At 36.9% G+C, this 22524-nt stretch overlaps 1 protein-coding gene across 1 annotated transcript in view; it reads right to left on the reverse strand.

Annotated features, from left to right (window-relative positions):
* Positions 1-14061: 14061 nt before the first annotated feature.
* LOC128745901 (tachykinin-like peptides receptor 99D) overlaps positions 14062-22524 on the reverse strand; it is a 186849-nt gene continuing 178386 nt past the window's right edge. The window contains exon 7 of the mRNA XM_053842968.1: positions 14062-14170. Within this exon, the coding sequence (XP_053698943.1) occupies positions 14144-14170 (27 nt within the window). The 3' untranslated portion in view covers positions 14062-14143. The remainder of the gene's footprint in view (positions 14171-22524) is intronic.

Here is a 22524-nt window from a genome sequence, read left to right on the forward strand (position 1 = left end):
TAGGTGTTTTTGGAGGCAAGAATTTTTTCTATGATGAATAAGAACCTCTCCCCACTTTAGGAGGGGGGGCTCCTATACAAATGAAATACAAATTTCCTCATAACTCGAGAACTAATCAAGCAAATGGAACCAAATTTGGCATGTGAAGGTTTTCGAGAGCAAGAAAATTTTCTATGTTGAATTAGGACCTCTCCCCACTTTAAGAGGAGGGGCTCCTGTACAAATGAAATACAAATTTCCTCATAACTCGAGAACTAATCAAGCGAATTGAACCAAATTTGGCATATGTGTGTTTTTGGAGACAATTTTTTTTCAATGATGAATTGGGACCCCTCCCCACTTTAGGAGGGGGGGTCCTATACAAACGAAATACAAATTTCCTCATAACTCGAGAACTAATCCAGCAAATGGAACCAAATTTGGCGTGTAGGTGTTTTTGGAGGCAAGAATTTTTTCTGTGATGAATTAGGACCTCTTCCCACATTAGGAGGGGGGGCTCCAATACAAATGAAATACAAATTTCCCCATAACTCGAGAACTAATCTAGCAAATAGAACCAAATTCGGCATGTGGAGGTTTTTGGAGGCAAAAATATTTTCTACGGTGAATTAGGATCCTTCCACACTTCAAGAGGGGGGGCTTCTACACAAATGAAATACAAATTTCCTCATAATTCGAGAACTAATCAAGCAAATGGAACCATATTTGGCATGTGGGTGTTTTTGGAGGCAACCATTTTTCCCATTATGAATTAGGACTTCTTATCTTTTTAGGAGGGGGGGGGGGGCTCCCATTCAAACGAAATACAAATGTGCTCATAACTTTAGAACTAATCAAGCAAATGGAACCAAATTTGGCATGTGAGAGTTTTAGATGGCAGAATTTTTTTGCTGTGGTGTATTACGACCCCTTTCCCTTTTAAGAGGGTGGGCTCCCATACAAATGAAATACAAATTTCCTTATAATTTGAGTACTAATCAAGCAAATGGAACCAAATTTAGCATGTAGGAGATTTTTGAGTCTTGAATTTATTTTATGATAGTTAGAGACCTCTCACCCCTGTGGTAGGGGGATATGGACTCTCATACAAATAAAACAGAAATTTTTGCGAAACTCAAAAACTAATCCAACTCGAGAAATTCGAGATTCTTCCATAAAACATTAATCAATAACAAGACCACAAAAGCTATCTATAGTAACACTAGATCATTCAGGACGAGCCGGTCACGAGTGTTGCCGGTGACCCGCCGTCGGAAGCGCCGCCCACTGGGGGGCTTGCAAAACTCGAGATAGTGACAAAGATCATCCGAGATTCATGATTTATGTACAACACAGGTTAATTTGTGGCAATACGAAGTTTGTCGGGTCAGCTAGTATTAAATATACGACTCATATTTTATCAATTATTAAACGTCTGTTAGGGAAACATGTAATCTTCTGTGTTGTAATGGATTTTTTGAAAAATTTCCAATCGATTGATACCAATATCTCTAGAATCTGTTGACGGATGACTGAGTTATAAGCGTGCAAACTATAACCGCTTTTCGTTACATGTTCCCTTTTCCCTTGGCATTATTAAGTGCACCCCAATATAGAAATCAAAGTAGTCCTACTTCAAAAAATTCCTGTTCTAATTCACAATAGAAAGAATTCCTGCCTCCAAAACCGACACATGACAAATTTGGTCCCATTTCACAGTGGTCTGGAAATGAAAAAGTATAGGCATTAGCTATTGGGTAAAAAAGCGTACCGCCATCCGGGGTGAGATTGTGCCACGAGGGTGAGATTGTGCCAAAAATCAAAAATGTTTATTTGTGAAAATTTATTATATCTATGCAAACTGGTGACCTAAATTCAAAATGATAACATATTTATTTATTTATTCATAACTTACGATGGAACACAGATAATATTAGCAAACTATTGGGGCAGGTCGAGACTCACCGTCGCTGGTAATAAACATGCGCTTCCAAAACTGCGCAACTGGCAAAGCAGAACCAATGCGGGACTAGGTATTCAATAATTATTATCTCACTAACGAGAAAGCAAGGAATTACCGTGGACACAGCAAATTTGACGCAGGTCCATAGTTGACGCACTTTTCAGAAAATTTCGATAATATCTTATCTTGCCTGTTAATATTTCGCAAAAATGTACTTTTGACCCTTTCTTTACACTTATGAAACGCATTCGTGCCAAAAACAGATTTTGATTGGTCATTTATAATGGTAAATAAAAAAAATCAGAGGGGTTGTGTACAAGACACTTTGTAGTGATAGTGGCATGTATTCATGCTTGTAATCAGTCGATTCTTCATGTATACATGCTGTATGCAACATATATACATGCTACATGCGTTGTATGTAACGTTTATCAAAGTAGTAACATTGCATACGTTCAATTCTCAAAAGATGGTGCATTTGAAAACAATTTAATAAAACAAGAACACAAACTATTGCTTTCCTGCTACATTACTGAAATTAAAGATTGTTTTTATTATCTATGGTTTCCCACGTTGAAGGGATTTTATCAATTCAATCCTATTTTATCTACAGCACATCTTACCACTATACTTCTAATGAAACGGCAAGCATGCGTATTGATACAGAGTCGTATTATAACCGAACACTACAGCTGTAGCACATTTTTCCAACACAAATATCAAGTTCGCCGAGGTTTAATCGTCTCGCAATAAAGAATTTGCGATCTGTTGGGACCACGGTTGCCAGTATGCCAGATAAATCTGGATTTTGCCAGATTTTTGACTGCGCGCCAGACAAACAGACAAAGCTCGAAATCTTCCAGATATTTGGCAATGTGCCAGATTTTTGCCAGATTTCCGATCCACTGTCTTGCAAAAAGGTCATAACTTCTAATTTTGGACGAAATTTTGCATCTACGGTGAGCAAAACGAGCGAGATTTTTTGAGGAAAACGCCTCCCCATCGTACTAATTAACCACCAGATTTTTGCCAGACACTTTTATTCGTGTTCTCCAGATTTTCGGGAAAACCTGTTGGCAACCTTGGTTGGGACAACGAACTTGTGTCATTTTTTCTGGCACACTTTTCTAACACAGACATCAAATTGGACATGGTTTAATCGCGTTCGTAAGAAATCTGTTGGCACGAGGGGGTTTTGTTACTCTCACTGGCGTACTTCCCAAGCAAGGACATCAAAATGGTCTAGGTTGAACCGCGGTGTTAAGAAATCTTTTATTTATTTATTTACTGGTCTTCGACTATGTCGCACAGACAGTTCTTAATAAAGACTTATTCTAAGTTTAAAGGTACTTCTAGTTACATTAAAATCATAACAGTCAGACACAATATTAAATTCACGAGAACACGCGTCAATTGGATTACTTCGGGCGAAGAGAGTACGATGTAACGGCAGTCTAAAGAAATCCGCCAGTCGGGTATGCCTAGGTGGTACGTTGAACCGAACTTGGCCTAGCAGCTCCGGGCTATCAATATTACTTTCCAGAAGATCGTATATAAACAAGCGTTGCAACATAGTTCTCCTGTTGGTCAAAGTAGGTAGGCGTATAAGAGCACATCGGTGTTCATACGGAGGCAGACGAAATGGATCATTCCAGGGTAGCATTCGCAGAGCATATCGAATGAAGTGACGCTGGATTCGTTCAATCTGGTTGATATGGACAGCATGGTAAGGTGCCCATACAAGCACACCATATTCCAGAATGCTGCGTACGATCGCACAGTAGAGCGACTTCAGGCAATAGATATCGTCGAACTGCTGCGTATTCCTTTTAATGAAGCCCAGCATAGCGTAAGCCTTAGCGGTAGTAACTGCAACATGCTGAGCAAAACATAATTTGCTGTCCAATAGAATGCCCAAATCTTTAACAGAATTGACTCGGGTAATACTGACAGTTTCCATTTTATAATCAAACAAAATTATGCGTCTATTTCTGCAAAATGAGATGACGTTGCATTTTTGAACATTCACGTCCATCCCGTTCAGCGAGCACCAATTTAACAGCAAGTCGATGTCGGATTGTATGGCACTACAGTCAGTTGCCGATGTAACTACTCGAAAAAACTTTAGGTCGTCGGCAAACATATACTTAGGAGATCTTATAGTTGAGAATAAATCGTTTACAAAAAGAACAAATAACAGCGGCCCCAGGTGGCTTCCTTGGGGTAGTCCAGAGAGTATTTCAAACGGAATAGAGCTAGTTCCATTTACGCGAACAAATGCACTACGACCGGTAAGGTATGATAGTAACCATCGTGTCAGCCATTCAGGAAACCCGATTTTGCCAAGCTTCGCTATCATCAAATTGTGTGGTACCCTATCGAAGGCTTTAGAAAAATCAACATACACCGCGTCGACTTGTTGACGCTTCTCAAGTGCGCTTTTCAGTGAAGAGACATATGCCATCATATTGGTGATCGACGAGCGTTTTTTCACGAAACCATGTTGCCATTCAGAAATGATGTGATCAACCTTCGGGTAGAGTGAGTCGTGGATAAGGCTTTCCAATACTTTGGGCAGGCAGCTCAGGATCGAAATACCACGGTAGTTCGCGACATCATGGGCACTACCTGCTTTATGGATAGGTGCAATTGCAGCAGTCTTCCACACACGCGGGAAAATTCCTTCCGTCATGGACAAGTTAAAAATAATTCTTGAAGGAGCTGCGAGCGTCGCTGCACAGTTTTTAAAGAAAAGCGGTGGCAGGTTGTCAGGTCCGGCGCCTTTAGATCCATCGATCGACTGCAGCTTCAACAATACCTTATTTAGCGAAAAGTTTAAAAGCGGCATGCGCAAATCAAACGATGGCAAACTACTCAAATAGGCTTCAGACGGAGGTGGTAGGTTATTACTTTGCACACTCCGAAAGAACGACGAGAATAAGTTCGCTGACTGTAGCGGGGACTCGGCTGTATTTCCGTTATAATGTACACGTTGAGGGATTCCACCTTGTTGCTTCCGATTTTTCACGTACGTCCAAAATGATGTAGGGTCATATCTAACAGTAGATTCCACGCGTCGAATATAGCAGCGAAAACATTGTGCATTCAATGAGTTATATTCGCCCTCAATATCACGCAACAAAGCTTTGCTCCTTTCATCTCTCCGGCGGAAGAACTGCTTTCTAGCTTTGCGGAGTCTGTTTCGCAGATGCTGTAACTGATTGTTCCACCACGGCTGCTTACTACCACGCCGGCGAGATTGGTTCTTCTTGGGACAAACTTCGCTAAGTATACCGTAAATGTGCTCATAAAACCTCGACACAGCTTCATCTACACTGCAACCGACTAGAAAATCATCCCAGCGAGTGTCGGCAAATCGGCTGTTAACCGATTCGAAATCGCATCGATTGAAGTCAAAGTTGAGCGGGTCCAGAACGTTGAAAACATTTTCCATTTCATCACCAAACTCAAAATTTAACACAAAGGGGCGATGGTGTTGATCAATCGTAAGCAGCGGCAATGGCGGATCCAACAGTTGCACACGACTATTATCGTTGATGAAAGCTAAATCAAGGAGCCTTCCATTGAAATTCGCTATGTCATTTATTTGAACAAGTCCAGTTGATAAAATAGATTCGACAAGGACAGTTTCCTGTGCGCACGAAGCATTAATTGGCAGCATGCAATTCAAATCCTCATCGCGTGTCCAACATAAGTGCGGAAGATTATAGTCACCAACCACCAAAACTAAATTACGGTCGCCCGCAAGATCGATCAATGTTTGCACGCATAATGCATGCTGTTCATATAGTGCGGGTTCACTGTTCGGTGGCAGATAGACACAGCAAACGATTAAATCAAAATTCGGCAGTACAATTCGAACAATAACTTGCTCCAGCTGATCACTGCCTGCGACACAAACAGCAGTGCTACGAAGTTGTTCATTCACAGCAATGAGAACTCCTCCGCCACGCCTGTGCCGGCTGGTCCGTTCGTTTCTATCACACCGATAAATGTTATAGTTGTGTGCAAATTCCGAATTGCGAATATCGTTGTTTAACCAGGTTTCTGTGAGGGCGATGACGTCATAATCGCATTGGGACAAGGCTAGCAGTAAATCATTTGTTTTTGTGCGAATCCCACGAACGTTCTGTTGATAAAGAGTGAATGAATGGACGGCGGGAGTGACCTGATCACGTCTGTTCGAAATCAAAGAGCGAATGGCACGGCATGGTGCGCTGTTGTGTAAAAGTGGTTCGTTCGGAGATCGTTCGTTGCTAGCACTAGAATATTCCGTGTGGTGAGGAGTGGATAAGGATAATACTTGATTATTGCGATTGGTTCTCTCTTGGTGTGCAAAGAAAACGAAAGGGAGCGCGTGTGTTCGAGGTGTGTTGGAAGTCGAATTGTCGAAAACTAATTCCTTTTTGCCAGGTCGATTTGGACAGCGCTAAATCTTTTAGTTCAGTATCGATGCCGGCTTTAAAAGAGACAAATGTAAGCTCGTCAAGTGATTTGCCCTTAGGGACCAGTTTAACGACGTGAACAACTTTGTCAGTTTGCAAATTGTTTCTGACAAGTTTTTCGACTTGCTGCACTGTTGCCTGAGGATCGAAGCCAGATAGATACAGCCAAAACAGCTGTTCTTTTCGAGCAGCGGCTAACGGTATTGCTTCATGTGGTTCGATATCCCTAGTACCCTCAAATGCATTCTCACGTTGCGGGGGTTCGTCCGGGATCAGCAGCCGTGGCCTTTTCCGCAAGTTTAGCGTGTGTTGGGATCTCGGCAGACGTGGAGTGCTCGGTATCGGTGTGCGTTCAAGTATGGTATTGATTTTGGTAGTGTTCAGAGCGACTTCTTTCCGTATTTCATCCAGCACCTTGTTTTGCTCATCGACCATTGTCTGCATTGCCATATTTGTGGACGATATAGCTTGACGAAAACTAGCGTTTTTCATCATTTGCGTACAGGCTCTACACATCCAGAACAATTGGGGACAACCAGCAACAGCATCGCGCATTTCAGCAGACATATGAACACACTTTAGGTGGAAAGCCGATTTGCAAAAGCCACTGCAAATAATTTCGTCTGGCTTTGCTAAATCGCAAGCACAAGCACAACAAACCGACTCCATTGCTTTTTTGCACGATCGAAGGTTAGTAAAACAGCAGTATAAATTTTGGTGATTTTTCACTAGTAACCGCAGGAAGATGATGCACTCCAAATCACTCCGATGCGATGAAATAAGCGGGTTCCGATGCGTTATAAGCAACAATGAATTAAGATCCGGAAAAACGTAAAAAGTGTAAATTAGCACTGTTCTTGTTGAAATAAGGAAACTGTCACTTGTTTTGGCTTACTTCCCAAGCACAGATATCAAATTGGTATAGGTTTAGATCATCGTAAAGAATCTTCCAACTAATCACGATGCGAGAATTCTGGTAAAACATAGGTTTATTATTTTCAATTTTTCAATAGTTCAACATCAAGAATCCATACTTTTCTTTATTTGGGTCAATTCTTAGAAGATTTTCCGATCGATTGGTGTAAGAATATTGAAAATCGATCGTAAAACCGCTGAGCTATTAGCGCTCAAAACCTTTCATTTTTTGTGACGCTCGCATTTTTCGATTTTTTCGAATGACACCCTATCTCAAAACTTGCCGTAAGACGTAGTCCTACGTCAAAAAGAAGAGAGATTGCTATGCTTCTGTTTGGAAATGATATAGTTTCACAACGTATAAATTCCGAAAATATACTAGAAAACCTTAACTTCTATGCACCGGTGCGTTCGTTAAGAACACGTAACATCTTTATGTTAAACCACTATAGAACAGATTATGCTAGAAACGGTCCTATTAACGAGAAATTAGCCCTCATCATGTATTCATGACTACCCTGATTGCTTTGAGTGTGTTGGTAAATAGGTCTTAATGGCTCTTTAGTTGCAATTTTTTAAATGTAGTACAGTAGATTCGCTAGGATAAATGTTTATTTGTCTCACATTATCGATAATCTTTAATATGCAACTCAGTTCCATCGACAAAAATGCTTTTCTGATGAAAAAACTGCTTATGAGCACATGCCCTTCAACATCATCTCAGCATAAAACATAAAGCATAAAACACACACACAACACTAGCCTCATCGCGTATCGCATTTTCCTTGCATATTTTAAACAAAACCGGCCCTTCACTTCACTTGAAAAGCAGTAGTTGGAAACATTTAATTGTAGCACATCAATATCTGGCTCACTTTCTGTCAATATATCTCCGCAGCTGGCAAAAATTTACAAAATATAAAAGCACACGAGCAGCTAATCTACATTTGCGCATGCAAAAGACACTCTGCATGCACTATGAAAAATATGTATGTACAACTGGCGTAAAAACTTGCGCAGTTTTCATCCACCGAACTTTTCACCAAAAATTTGCATTTTAACGACTTTTACTCATATAAGCCATTCCATATAAAAATCTGGCAGGTTTTATTTACTTTATTCTTAAACATAAGACGAAATTCATGCCGACTGCAAACCAGATGATTCCAAAATCATTCCGGTAAATGAGCGTATCGATTTTTCAGCGTGCATCTATTTCATGCGGCAGGGGGATTCTTGTATTCTTTCTTTTGTCTCTTGCTCGTAGTAACACAGTGGTGCCATACAAAATACTAAGATTGTCGCTTTTTCGACATGTAGTAAAGAAATCTAACGGAAGATATGGCAACATTACGTTGGGTAAAGAATACAGGCGAATTTTGTGTTAAGCTCTCGCGTGACTTTAGCTGAAATGTTCATCATATGTTATACAATACTCCCGTTTTTTAATAACATTTCTCGTCAAACTGCATGTACACACACAATGCGTTTGGTTATTTGTCGCTTACAGTTTCTATTCTGTTCGCAAAACAATACAAATATAAAATGATGATATCTTAATGATCACTAATTTCACCTTAATAGAATAATGAGCATTTACAATAAATACTATGAAACCATTGACATAACTATGTCACGAATTATGCTTAAAAAGACGTGCACTAGAATTGCATGATTTAAAGGCCAGCAACAGATTGCCAACTATGTATTAAATTGAATTAAAATAAAACAGTTAAAGTAAGGTATTAATTCGAGCTCGCGTACGATTTGAGTACGTTGCGAAGCAGGTACCGTGTACCCCCGCTTAAATTACCTTCCTTAATCTGAACCCCGTTGGCGTTGGTATGAATGCGTTCACATTAAAAACTGATCAAGCGTCATACACAATTGACGGTTAAGGGGGATAGTACTTTTTCAACTTAAAAAAATCGAATTTTTTTTATTGATTATTTCGAAAGATTAACATTTTGACCATATGTTTTTCAAGTCATTTCAATGAATTCCAAAAATTGACAAAGTTACAGCTATTTGTACCGCGCATGTCTGGTGCGATTACACGGCGAATAAAAAGTTCAACGTCGTTTTTCTCAAAACCAGGTTTTGAAAGTCGGTACCATAAATATCTCAAGAACGGCTCAAGCAATTCTCATGATTCTTTTTTTGTTTCAAAACCAACAAAATTATCTGTGTTTGACCCATCCTTTTTTTGATATTACTATTTTTGTATTTTTTAGAAATGTTTAAAGTCAATTTTTTCGAGTAAAAACCTTACTTTTATGTTTGAATGTCCGCCATTTTGTTATGCGTTCGAATTTAAAAAAAAATGGGTCAAACACGAGATAATTTAATATACTTTCATATCGTTTTGGAATTTTTCAATTCAGATAAGAACCCCAGCGCCAATCCATGGTACCGCAAATCATGTTTTTTTCGAACGATCATGTTCAACGAGCCGTAGGGGAGAGGCGAAGAGGTTCATATATGCAAACAAAATTGTAAATATTGGTATAAAGTGCAATGTTTGGAATGCAAAAAACCCGAATCGATTCGCCTTTCGCGTTATCGAGAATAAAATATTTGAAATTAGGTAAAAAATATGGTGTAAAAAATCGGAGGGGTTGTGTACAAGACACGACCGCATATATAGGTGACGCAGGACTACGTAAGTCTCTTTGTAGTAATAGTAGCATGTATTCATGCTTGTAATCATTCGATTCTTCATGTATACATGCTATATGCAACATATATACATGCTTCATGCGTTGTATGTAACATTTATCGAAGTAAAACATTGCATACGTTCAATTCTCAAAAGATTGTGAATTTGAAAACAATTTAACACAATCAAGAACACAAACTATTGCTTTCCTGCTACCTTACTGAAAGTAAAGATTGTTTTTATTACCCATGGTTCCCCACGTTGAAGGGTTTTTACCAATTCAATCCTATTTTATCAACAGCACATCTTTTCACTACACTTCTAATGAAACGGCAAGCATGCGTAGCGTATTCATACAGAGTTGTATTATAACCGTACACTACAGCTTTAGCACATTTTTCCAACACAGATATCAAATTCGCCGAGATTTAATCGTCTCGCAGTCGCAGTAAAGAATGTGCGATCTGTTGGAATAACAAACTTGTGTCATTTTTTCTGGCACACTTTCCTAACACAGACATCAAATTGGACTAGGTTTAATCGCGTTCGTAAGAAATCTGTTGGCACGAGGGGGCTTTGTCACTCTCTCTGGCGTACTTCCCAAGCAAGGACATCAAAATGGTCTAGGTTTAACCGCGGTGTTAAGAAATCTTGTTGAAATGAGGAAACTTTGTCACTTGTTTTGGCTTACTTCCCAAGCACAGATATCAAATTGGTATAGGTTTAGATCATCGTAAAGAATCTTCCAACCAATCACGAAGCGAGAATTCTGGTAAAACATAGGTTCATTATTTTCAATTTTTCAATAGTTCAACATCAAGAATCCATACTTTTGTTCATTTGGGTCAATTCTTAGAAGATTTTCCGATCGATTGGTGTAGGAATATTAAAAATCGATCGAAAAACCGCTGAGCTATTAGCGCTCAAAACCTTTCATTTTTCGTGACGCTCGGCATTTTTCGATGTTTTGGAATGACACCCTATCTCAAAACTTGCCGTAAGACGTAGTCCTACGTCAAAATTGAATTGCAAATTGAAAAAAAGCAAAAAAAACTTAATACGTTTCCTCTTGCTCAGCAGCTTTGGCAATATAGCTCATATGCAACTTATTTCTCTCCAGCACTCAAAATAGACTATTTTAGTTGATACTGTCGAGCCAATTTCCACTTCTACAATCTGGATGTTCAGAATTCGAGCATATTCGACATGTTTTCAAAACGTTTGTTTTCGTCAAATCAAAACAAGGTTGTAGGGTGCGCGCCTTGCGAGTATGTGAAAGTGAATAGAGTTACCAAATATTCAGGTTAAAAATGAATTCGCCTGATCTGAACGAGGTGTTTTTCATACTAGCGGGGGTTGAGTGTAGTGGAGATCCGACATACCGATATAAGAAAAAAACTATGAGAAATCAGTTTACCGCACCGAAAGTTATGTGCTATCAACATATTCGATTCGTTCGAAATCGCGCGGTCAGTTATTAAATACCGATTGACATTTGTTGCTATGAACGAACGCTGTCCTGAGACAAACGTGTCTATTTGGAAATTCATCAAAAACATTGACTGTGTGAGATACCTTTTAGCATCCTTCGATCATAGGACTTGCTTAAAAACTCTGACTACTTTATTAGAGAGCTGTCAAGCTATCAAGCCTTTGGTATTTGATAATCGTCGCGCACTAACATAAATCAATAAAAACTAAATAATCTAATTTAACAAGCGAATCAAGTGAAGTGAATGTTACTAAGATCCGGTGTAAAAATGGATCAAACCTTAGAGGAACTAAGGCAAAAATTTGCCGAACTTACCGGCACATTAAATAGCAGAGATGCGGAATTAGCGACTCTCAGACAGGCAGTCGTCGAGCCTGTTAGAGGTGAATTAAATAATATAGATAGGGAATGTCAGAAGGGCCGAGTGCCCGACCAGATCAAGAACATGCCACATTTCTCCGGAAATGTAAAACAGTTAAATGGATGGTTCAACTCGGTTGAGAGGATCCTCAATGTATACAAACACCTAGACGGAACTGAAATGCTGGAGCTTTGGCTCCAGGAGATCAGAAATAAGATAATTGGAGACGCTGGTGACTTGCTAGCCTCCAACAGTACTCCGTTGATATAGAGCAAAACTAAAGAACAATTAAACATATTTCTCGGGGATAAGCGTGAGATGTCCACACTTTTCCAAAAGCTTTTCTCTGCAAAACAGGGAAGAAAGTCGGTGACGGAGCATTGCGGTCAGGTCAGCGACGTATATATCGGAATATCCATCCACATACAAATGGATGATCAATGGGAACATCTAAATGAAATTGTCCGGTTTGTGGATAAAATCTGCCTGGAGAAATTCATCGACGGGTTAGAACAGCTGTACTCTTCTCACGTATAGCTTCAACCAAATAGCTTGAATCAGGCTTATCAATTGGCCATGGAAAAAAGCCAACAAGTTAGCCAGAAAAAGCGGAGAATGCGAAGTAAACACTCGCACTGAAAAATTAACTGAACGACCATATCCTTCAGTTAGAGCTGCACCTATAATGCACTCAGCAAGACCCAACTCTCAACAAAATAATTTCAACAGACTTATCTCACAGGAACGTTTCAACCCTCCTGTCACAAATCAAATAAAACCTAATTTTCAACAAAATAATTTCAACAGACCTATTCCACAATTATTATTATTATTATTATTTAATGTGGTTTTAACCAATTGGTCGCCTATTCCACAAGAACTAACTTCTATCAAAATAATTTTAATAAACCTTCCACCTCCAACTCGCATCAATTTCGAACTTCTCTACCTATGAGATTTGGACCCAGAAACGAACAATCTCTTCAAATTGCAAACAGAGCAAACACAGACCCAATGGTCAGAACGCATTATCCACGGCCGGAATTATCCAGTCAAGAAGTGGAAGATACAGCGGAAGATGTTTATGGAGAAGAGGAATATGTCCCTGAATATCCTCTCGAAAATTATGCAGAAACTAACAATAACGAACACGAAATGAATTTTCAGGTGGAGTCTGACCTAACGTCAAATTGCGTACCATATACAATTATACAGGTGCTAATAAATTATTCATTAGGCCAAAACACCAAAACTTATTTACAGTTTCCAAACAACCCCATTAAAAATTAAAAATGTTAGTGGCAAACACGAAGTCAACCAATTTACGTATTTGAACCCTTTTACGGACGTGTGTGAAGCACCCGATTTATCATTTATTATGTTCGAATTTCATGATTTTACATCGATGGATTAATAGGATATGAATCACTTTGCGAGTTAGACGCTGTTATTCTAATGAGAGAAAACATCCTAAAATTGCCAGTTGCAGATATTCCAATGTATAAGAGATTTCCAGAAAAAAACAGAGTTAAACTCTATCCCGCATAGTCAAATACCATACGCCAACGATTTTCCGTATAGTTTTCTAACCATTTGCTGTATAATCATATAACCATATGCAGACTATACCCAGCAATGGTTTTGACTATGTGCCAAATGGTAAACTGAGAAATAACTATTGTATGAACTAGTCGTTAGGTTTGGTTACCATACAAAAATGCTGATTTTCGCGAACAATTTTTTGGCGATATCATACTTGGTATGGTGGACATATAGTCAGTGAAATTGTACTAAAACTGTTACATATATAGTATTATTATGGTTTTTCGGAAACAAACGATTCACATTGAATGATAGGGACAATGATAATTATATGGTCTCTAATGGTGTATGTAACATTGCACTAATGGTTCTAGTATGGTTACTGGATTGTACCGGGAACCGTTGGTTTATTATATTCAATGATCTAAATATTGTTATGTAATTAAATGATTCATTTATTTTCTCATGAATAGTACAAACGAAAGTTTTATTTGTGAGGATGCCGGACAACATGCGGCAACCGGCAAGATGTGTTCGCTTCACCAAATAAATTCACGAATAAAGTCCCAACGGGAGATGGCTCGACAAGATTGAAGTGGTCCGTAGTAGGTATCGAAACACCCAGGCGATTGACGACGAGTAGCTCAGGACCGAGCTCAGGAAGTGGGGACGAGTTCCTGATACGGCATAAACCTGCACGGATCTAGGCCGTGAAGCAAAAAACTCTTCGCGTGCACATTTTTTGTGAAGCGGTGTGTACTCTGGCCTAGACTCTGCGCCTTTTAGAAAATACCTGTTATAAGAATAGAAAAACTACATATGATCAGGGTTGCCACATGCACAGATTATTCTGTGTTTAACAGATATTTGAAAGAAATCGCCTGTACAGAATCTGTATGCATAGAATACAGATTTTCGCCAAATTACACAGAATCAACAGATTTTTGGGTACGCACAACATCTCGCTTCAAAATTGTATAACAAAATGGCTGTTTTGCATTTAATGCGCTATACCACAAATAGTATCTATAAAAAGCATAGTCAGCATTTCGTTCTTACTATTTATTTAGTACTAACTATATACAATATCGTACCTGAATGGTTTAACATCCACGACTTCGAATGGTAGCAAATAATATGAAACTATATCACGAACAATCACTATTGGTCATATAGTACATTTATAATACTTACCGTTTTAACAATAGTTTTTGATTATGCGGGTATACTAACGAAACAAAAATCTTGAGATTACCGTTATTTCAAAAAGAAGGTGAATTTCTTATCACAGACGATGTGCAGATCGATAACCGTGCTTTTATCCATTCTGGCATTTATAAAGCCAAAAACTACTTTGCGAATGTTGTCGTAACAAATTATACAAACGATACGATTAATATAGCCCTGCCGAAAGGAAAAATAGAGGCTAATAATTTCGAAATAGTAACCCCTCTTACACAAGAATTTAGCGGAATAAGACCAGAGCTGCGAGATCAGCTACGTTTGGAACATTTGAATGATGAAGAACGTGTTAAGCTGGTTAAACTCATCTTCTATTATCAATCTATTTTTCATTTGAAATCAAAAAGTTTATCTTTCACGAATGTGGTCAAACACCGAATAGATACGAAAGACGATATTCCGGTGTATACCAAGAGTTACAGATACCCTTTTTGTTTGAAGGACGAGGTACAGCGACAAATAAAGAACCTTTTACAACAAGGTATAATAAGACCATCAAATTCTCCATGGTCATGCCAATTTGGGTGGTGCCGAAAAAGAAGGATGCGTCTGGATTGAAAAAATGGTGACTTGTAGTTGACTATCGGAAACTTAATGAGAAGACAGTAGACGACAAGTACCCTGTCCCGAACATCACTGAGACTGAGGTGTTGGATAAACTCGGTCGATGCAATTACTTCACGACTTTGGATTTGGCATCTGGGTTCACCAAAAGGATGTTCCGAAAACTGCCTTTGCAGTTGAGCATGGAAAGTACGAATTCGGGCTAAAGAACGCGCCATCCACATTCCGAAGAGTGGTGGACAACGTATTGCGAGATTTGATTGGAAAAGTATGCTTGGTCTATATGGACGACATAATCATATATTCCACATCCTTACAAGAACATTTAATAAAATCTACGAAAGGTGTTCGGTGCCTTACAAAAATATAATTTAAAGATTCAACTTGATAAATGATAAAAGTTTTTATGGAAAGAAGTGGCTTTCCTATTCGAGCGATAACCGTTGCCAAGTGAACACTTGGTTTGCGATCGCTCTGTAAAGTGTATTATTTTTGCTAATAATGTAATGTACATACCGGACACTACCGCTTAATGTTCTTGCAAAATAAAAATAAGCATTTACCTTATTCGCCAACCGGTTTCGGGTAGATGTTACCCATTATCGGGGCTAGGTCCAATTGATTTTGATAAGAGAGTAGTTACAACTTAAGCTTTGTTAGATGAAAGAGCGGCGATACTATCGGAGCATCGTCTTCATTCATCAAACATTGCTCAGCTGCACAGTGGCGCCATTCAGAACAAAACTGAGACAAAACTAACAAAATTGGTAAAGTAGCATGGAATCTACGTATTTTGTATATAACTGTGAACCAAATTGACTATTAAAACTTAAAGTTTTCAAATATTTAAAAAAGTCAATAATTAGGGTATCTCTAAAATAATTTTCTAAGAAAAGTTTTATAACTACTTGAACTATTATTTTTATTTTGTGTTTTTTTGCATTGGAATAATTAGGAGAAGTAGTAATGATCTTGTAACACTTAGCAATCCATAACATTGAGCCATATTTAAAAATAAATTTTGAATTTCAAAAATAGCACTTTCTCCAGCCAATAACCATGTTTATTCACTAAAATTTGAATATCAAAGTGTCACTTCTGCTCTGCTGACCTGGTACTAACCCTTAGCTGCTAAATGCTCAAAGATTTATTTTAAAAATATCTATAATAGTTTTGCTAGAAGTAATTACAAAGCGGAATTGCCCAAAAATACATGGTTATATGAAATTCAATATGTTTAATCTTTGCGCAAATCTGTGCAAAATGCGGATGATTTTTGGAAAGTAGACGAAAATTTATATAAAATATGAAGAAATGACGGTTACCTTCCGTTCCCAAAAAAAGATGCTCAACTTTGAAAATGCGAAGTCACATGTCTGTTACTATTTTGAGATTTGAAGTAAATATATTTTAGAGTGTACTTGATTTTCGTCACTCTGCAAAATAAGGTGCTAATCTACAACCATTTCAATACCAAACCACGTTTTCTTTGTATGCAAATACCTAACAGGATACGATTAAAAGCAGTTTTTCGAAACTTGCGTTGAATGAAAAATATGGGAAGTTGTCACACAAACCTCAGATTCAAAAAATTCTCCAAAAAGCTGAATCATTCCCAGTGCTCTGAAATTTTGGAATATAGTTATTTAGTCTGTCTACTTTCATAGAATGATAATACTTCATGTACAACTTCAATTTCATTTTGGGTGTTTTGTCCCAGTATTTTCCACTGCACAGTGGTCCAGCAGCGAAAATTAAGTGGAATGTTTTTTGTGGTTTAAAATAGCTCCCCACAATGTTCAGCAAAGTTGTACAACTCTAAAAGACAATTAATGCGAAATCAACGACTAAGTTTCAGTTTGGTTTGTAAACACATAACACATAATAACTTTTTATAGGAAAGAGATAGAAAGATAATTCCTTCTACAAAGTTGTACTTAAAGATTATATAAGTAACTTTTCCAAAGACATAGTAGGCATATTTGTAGGCGTTTCTAGCTTACAGGGTGTTTTATAAAAAGACCTCTCAAAAATCACTTTTTCGCTGATTACTTCAAATGCAACGGTTTTATTGCATCATAATGTTTTACAAAGTTGGTTATCTTATCAAAAGACATATTTTTGTAGAACATTGTATGCTGAAAACTCATACATATAACGAGTTCTAACGTTTTTCCTGTGTTTTTTAAGTCTATTCTGGAATAGAATATCTCAAAAAGGGGCAAACGAAAAAAATCAAACTTGGCCGAAAGCTTGGAGTTTTATCTCAAACATATGTGAAAATGAAAAACTGTTTTTTTCTCTAACTCGAGTAATTTCAGTTTTTTTATTTCATGTTTGACCATTTTCTACTATGCAGTATTTTCCAATATCTTCTTGAAGACGATTAAAGTCAACATTTCAATAGTAAAAAAGAAATTTGTCGTACCTTGACACAATTTCTTCTGATTGTCACGTAAAATAGTCTTCGAACTCCGGATAAGTTAAGGGATCTAGGTTTTCGACCTTGTGCTAGTTTTCGAACCACTGCTAAAATAATTTTCAAATAAGTTTTTATAACGGTAGTTTTTACAATTGTTTATTGTTAAGATATATGGGCTTCGCCCGTCATCCAATCCATACATATAAATATAAAATACAATACCAAATACAAAATAATATAAAATGAAGAGGTACATGTAATTGACCTCTCAGAAATAGTCACTGTTGTATCGTCCTCTCTGCAAATGGAGTTCAGCACCAGCTGTTTATAATAAATATCTATCTTACAATTTTCATTATTTTACAAATAGTCATGAAAATCTTTACTTGGATATATGCACATGAAATTAAATTTTATATTGATATTTCTGATTCTAGTCTAAAGTAATCTTTTAAATTACTTTAGTGTCAGAAAGCTTAGAAGTCTTCAAAATTGATGTCTTATACGTATTCAGGAACAGGAACATGACTATGATCGTAGTAACAATGGAGGAACGCTTTCAAGCAAATCCTATTAGAGTCCTGGAGTTTTTTGTCAAAAGATTTGAGGGTACCGTTACTGTTATTTTAAATTAGTATCTAAAATGTTCGTGAAAGTAATTCGGTAGTTTAGCAGATTATTTCCCATTCAATTCTATATTAGCTATATCGCCGTCTAGAAAAAATTAAGGCAATATATATTATAGGGCTTGTCATTACAGGATTAAACGGTGAAATCCTGGAACGCTTTTCGACTATACTAACAGTAATTAACAGTAAAGCTGCTGTCGCTTGGAAAGCATATGGTGAATATGCGGAAAAGACCAGGCTTATGTACGTTTACGTTGCGCATTACGCATGGTACCCATTACGGCAACCGTTCATGAAATGCTAGTACACGGCGCAGATATTATTAAGGCTACGACACTACCCATAGGGTTATTAAGCGAAGAGGTACAGGAAACGCAAAATAAATGTATTCGTAAGTTCAGGGAATTTCACGCCACAAAATTTAACCGGATTGCCAATTTGGAGGATGTGTTCAAACGCATCCTGCTGTCGTCCAATCCAGTTATTGCAATGCAAAATCGTTCGTATTGTACACGTACTATGGAGCTTCCACCAAGCGCAAACCAATAATATAATAAAATATTATATTACTAACAATAATAAAATATTTCGAAAACAAAACATTTATTGAATCTCTCAAATAAATTACTACCCGTTTTGTTTTCCAAATCAACGATATTCTTATACAAGGTGGTTGAAGTTTGCGAAAAGGATCTATAGATTTTTTTCTCTTTTACCTTTTTGCCTGTTTTTATATACTTACCTGTGATTAAAAAATGACATATAACTAAAAAAACAGTTAACAATATTACGTATGAAATAACCTATTTTTTTACCTTTGTTATACAATATAACAAAGGTTTAGGAATTGGTCGAAAAACACGAAGTCGATCTGAGGCCCGGAGGGCCGTGTCACATATACCAATCGATCAGGTTCGACAAATGAGCAATGTCTGTGTGTGTGTGTGTGTATGTGTGTATGTGTGTGCGCTTCAATTTTCAATCGCCTATTTCTCGAAGATGGCTGAACCGATTCGTCTGCTATAACTTTTATTTTAAAGGTATTTTTACCTAGTATATCACTATTAAATGGTTTCGTGGTCTGACTTTTAGTTTAAACGTTATAAGCAAAAATGTGAAAATTTCGTGACACGATTTTCTCCGGAACCACATAACCGATTTCATCGATCTTAGTACCAAATAAAAGCTCTTACTATTGCTAAATTTCACGCCAATTTTTATTGAAAACAAACAAGTGGTTTAAAAGTTATGCTTAAAAAACCAGTTTTGACAAGGTTCAAATGATCGCCTGTTTCTCAGAGATGGCCAAACCGATTTACGTGTTATTAGTTTCATTTGGCAGGTAATATAGCCGGATAGATCACTATTGAATGGTTTTTTGATTGGATGGTTAATTTGAAAGTTATGAGTAATTCAATACACCACACCAAAATTAACAATCATTTATAATGATTTTAACCAAGAAAAATAACCTAATTTCAATTATTTTAATATCAAACGAGAGGTTTTCACACTACGAATATATATGCAAAATTTCATAAGAATTGATTTTACCGGTCAAAAGATATTAACCCTCGAACACTCGCGCCAACTTTTATAACACAGTTACTCGCGCGCACAATAGCCCAAAACCAAAGAAAACGTGTGCACTAGAGTTTTGACTAGGAAAACTTGGTTTTAAGTTTATCGAACCTTTGGAAGAGTTTCTTGAAATTGAAAGCTCTATCGTCTGGTAAAATTTGAATTTTGATTAATCCCCCTAAAAGTGAAAAAAAAATTATTTTCCTTCAGATTCAATATAACACATTGATGTGTTCTGCAAAGTTTTAGAGCATATTATTACAAGAAATTTTGCTGAAGACAGTAACCTTCTATTTCTTCAACGAAGAGATCTTATTTATTGTATATGAATTTGAAAAATCAGTTTTTCTATTTTAGCTCTTTTTGTAATTGTTGTATGACTTTTTCATGTATTACAAAGTTGTATAAATAATAAAAATACACAACTTTGCTGAACATAGATACCTCTATGTTTCCTTGTTTACGAACTGTAGAACTTTGATTATAAAAAATACCCTGATTTTGACCCCGAATCACTCGACTACCAACAGACGGATACATTTTAAATATTTTACATTTGCTGGTAGTTTTGCTGCACACAGACACCATTTTTCCATATGAAGAAACGAAAGAAAATTCCAGTTGGGGCCAACTGCGGTACACCTCACATGCTACTTGCTTCGTTTCTGTGATGTCGGTTTATGCTAATCTATTTTCCTAATAATTTAGAGTAATAATGCATTGAATAATTCTGACATTTTGCTCATAACAAGTTTATTGAAGAATATACGTTAATATATACGTAATATACGATTTGTAACTATATAACAATATGGCATTCAAAAACCTGCATATGGTGTACAAAATACAACAACGTGAGTAACCAAAGGTTCATAAAAATTGATGAAATTTATTCAAGAAAACTTTATTGTTGTGAATCAAATAGAATGGCGTTACAGGAAATTATGCATAGTTCAAAAACCTATTAACTAGACATTTACTACGCAATGTATATGTTAAAGAATAATATTTTATCTTACAACTTACTTTTACTTGCACTTACCCTCATTAGTAACAACTTACTCAGCAATTTTATGAGAAAAGAAACTATCAAAATTTATAAGTGCTTCTATTTGTTTCAAATTTTGTAAACTTATTCAATTTCCAAAAATTTCATGTAAACCAAACGTGTCGATTTCTATCTCAAATCGCAAGTAAGACGGTATAACAAAGGTTCCTTTCACCACTAGGTGGATTAAATCAGGTTTTTTGCTTTTTTATTGAAAATTATTTAACATTATTGATGGTAGATTGAGCATATTTGCAAAATAATGAAAATTGAAAGATAAGTATTTATCAAAAACAGCTGGTGCTGATAGAAAACTGATGTCATATCCGGAGTTTGAAGACTATTTTACGTGACAATCAGAAGAAATTGTGTCAAGGTACGACAAATTTCTTTTGTACTATTGACATGTTGACTTTAATCGTCTTCAAGAAGATATTGGAAAATACTGCATAGCAGCAAATGGTCAAACATGAAATAATAAAACTGTAGGGTATTGTCGTTATCGTCGGGCCACTGTTATGGTCGGGCCATCACGACTTTACAGTTTTAATAACTCATGATATCTATGATACAATCATTGCAAAACTTCTTACTGTGATAGCTAACTTTTCACAATATTGTGAGTTTCAATCGTGTATTCAAAACACCCGTACTGAATTCAGTGACTAAATCATCCAAAAAAAAGTTTTCCACGCGCAATGAACTTTTCTTCAGGAAATGATTCATGAAATGCAATTATCGAGATAAATTTTGAAAATGTATGAAGTGTGTTGTGCTGCACACGTAGACTATAGAAAAATCCCCTCCAGTAAGGTGTTTGGGAAGGCTAAGGTGAAATACTAGAAAAGCGCTATTTGTACAGGTCGGGTCACTTGAGTAGTCATGGTTGGGCCACCATAATTTAAAGCGCAGAAGCGCAATAATCGCCAGAGAATGTCAGTCACGTAAAATGTGATGAAATAAAGCAAAATTAATACGATAAATACTTAGATTTTTGTTGTTATTTCATTGTAGTTGTACAATTCGGAAAAGGCAATATCTGCAATACTGATTTTACAAGATCGCCAAAATTTCGCAAAAATGCAATTAAAAATAGGGTATTTGTGCATATATGAGCCGTTGTTCACGGAATTCATTCTTTTCATGCCTCTGTATAGAATTTCAATACGTATGTCATAGGTTTTTTTGTGGTGGCCCAAGCTGTACAACATGGCCCGACTATGACAACATTTTTTATCTTCACGTAAATGCCTCTAACTTTTTTATTTTTCAAGCAATCAGTTCAAAACTTTCCGGAAATATACCTTATTCTTAGACCTTTGCCACGATTTATTTAGATTTCCAAAATTCCTTTTGAAACGAAAGTTATGGGCGAATTCTAAAACGTGGCCCAACCACGACGACACTCCCCTAATTACTCGAGTTAGAGAAAAAACCAGTCTTTATTTTCACATATGTTTGAGATAAAACTCCAAGCTTTCAGAAACGGCCATGTTTGATTTTTTGACGTAGGACTACGTCTTTGTTTACTATACTAGGACTGGGTAGCACTTTGTGAAAAAGAAAATAGAAGTGTAACGTTTGAATGAAAGATTTCAAATGCTAATACCTACTAAACTACTAAACGAAACTGAACAATTTATATGTCGTTGGATAGATAA

Source organism: Sabethes cyaneus, chromosome 1, assembly GCF_943734655.1.
Source record: "Sabethes cyaneus chromosome 1, idSabCyanKW18_F2, whole genome shotgun sequence".
Taxonomy (NCBI): domain Eukaryota; kingdom Metazoa; phylum Arthropoda; class Insecta; order Diptera; family Culicidae; genus Sabethes; species Sabethes cyaneus.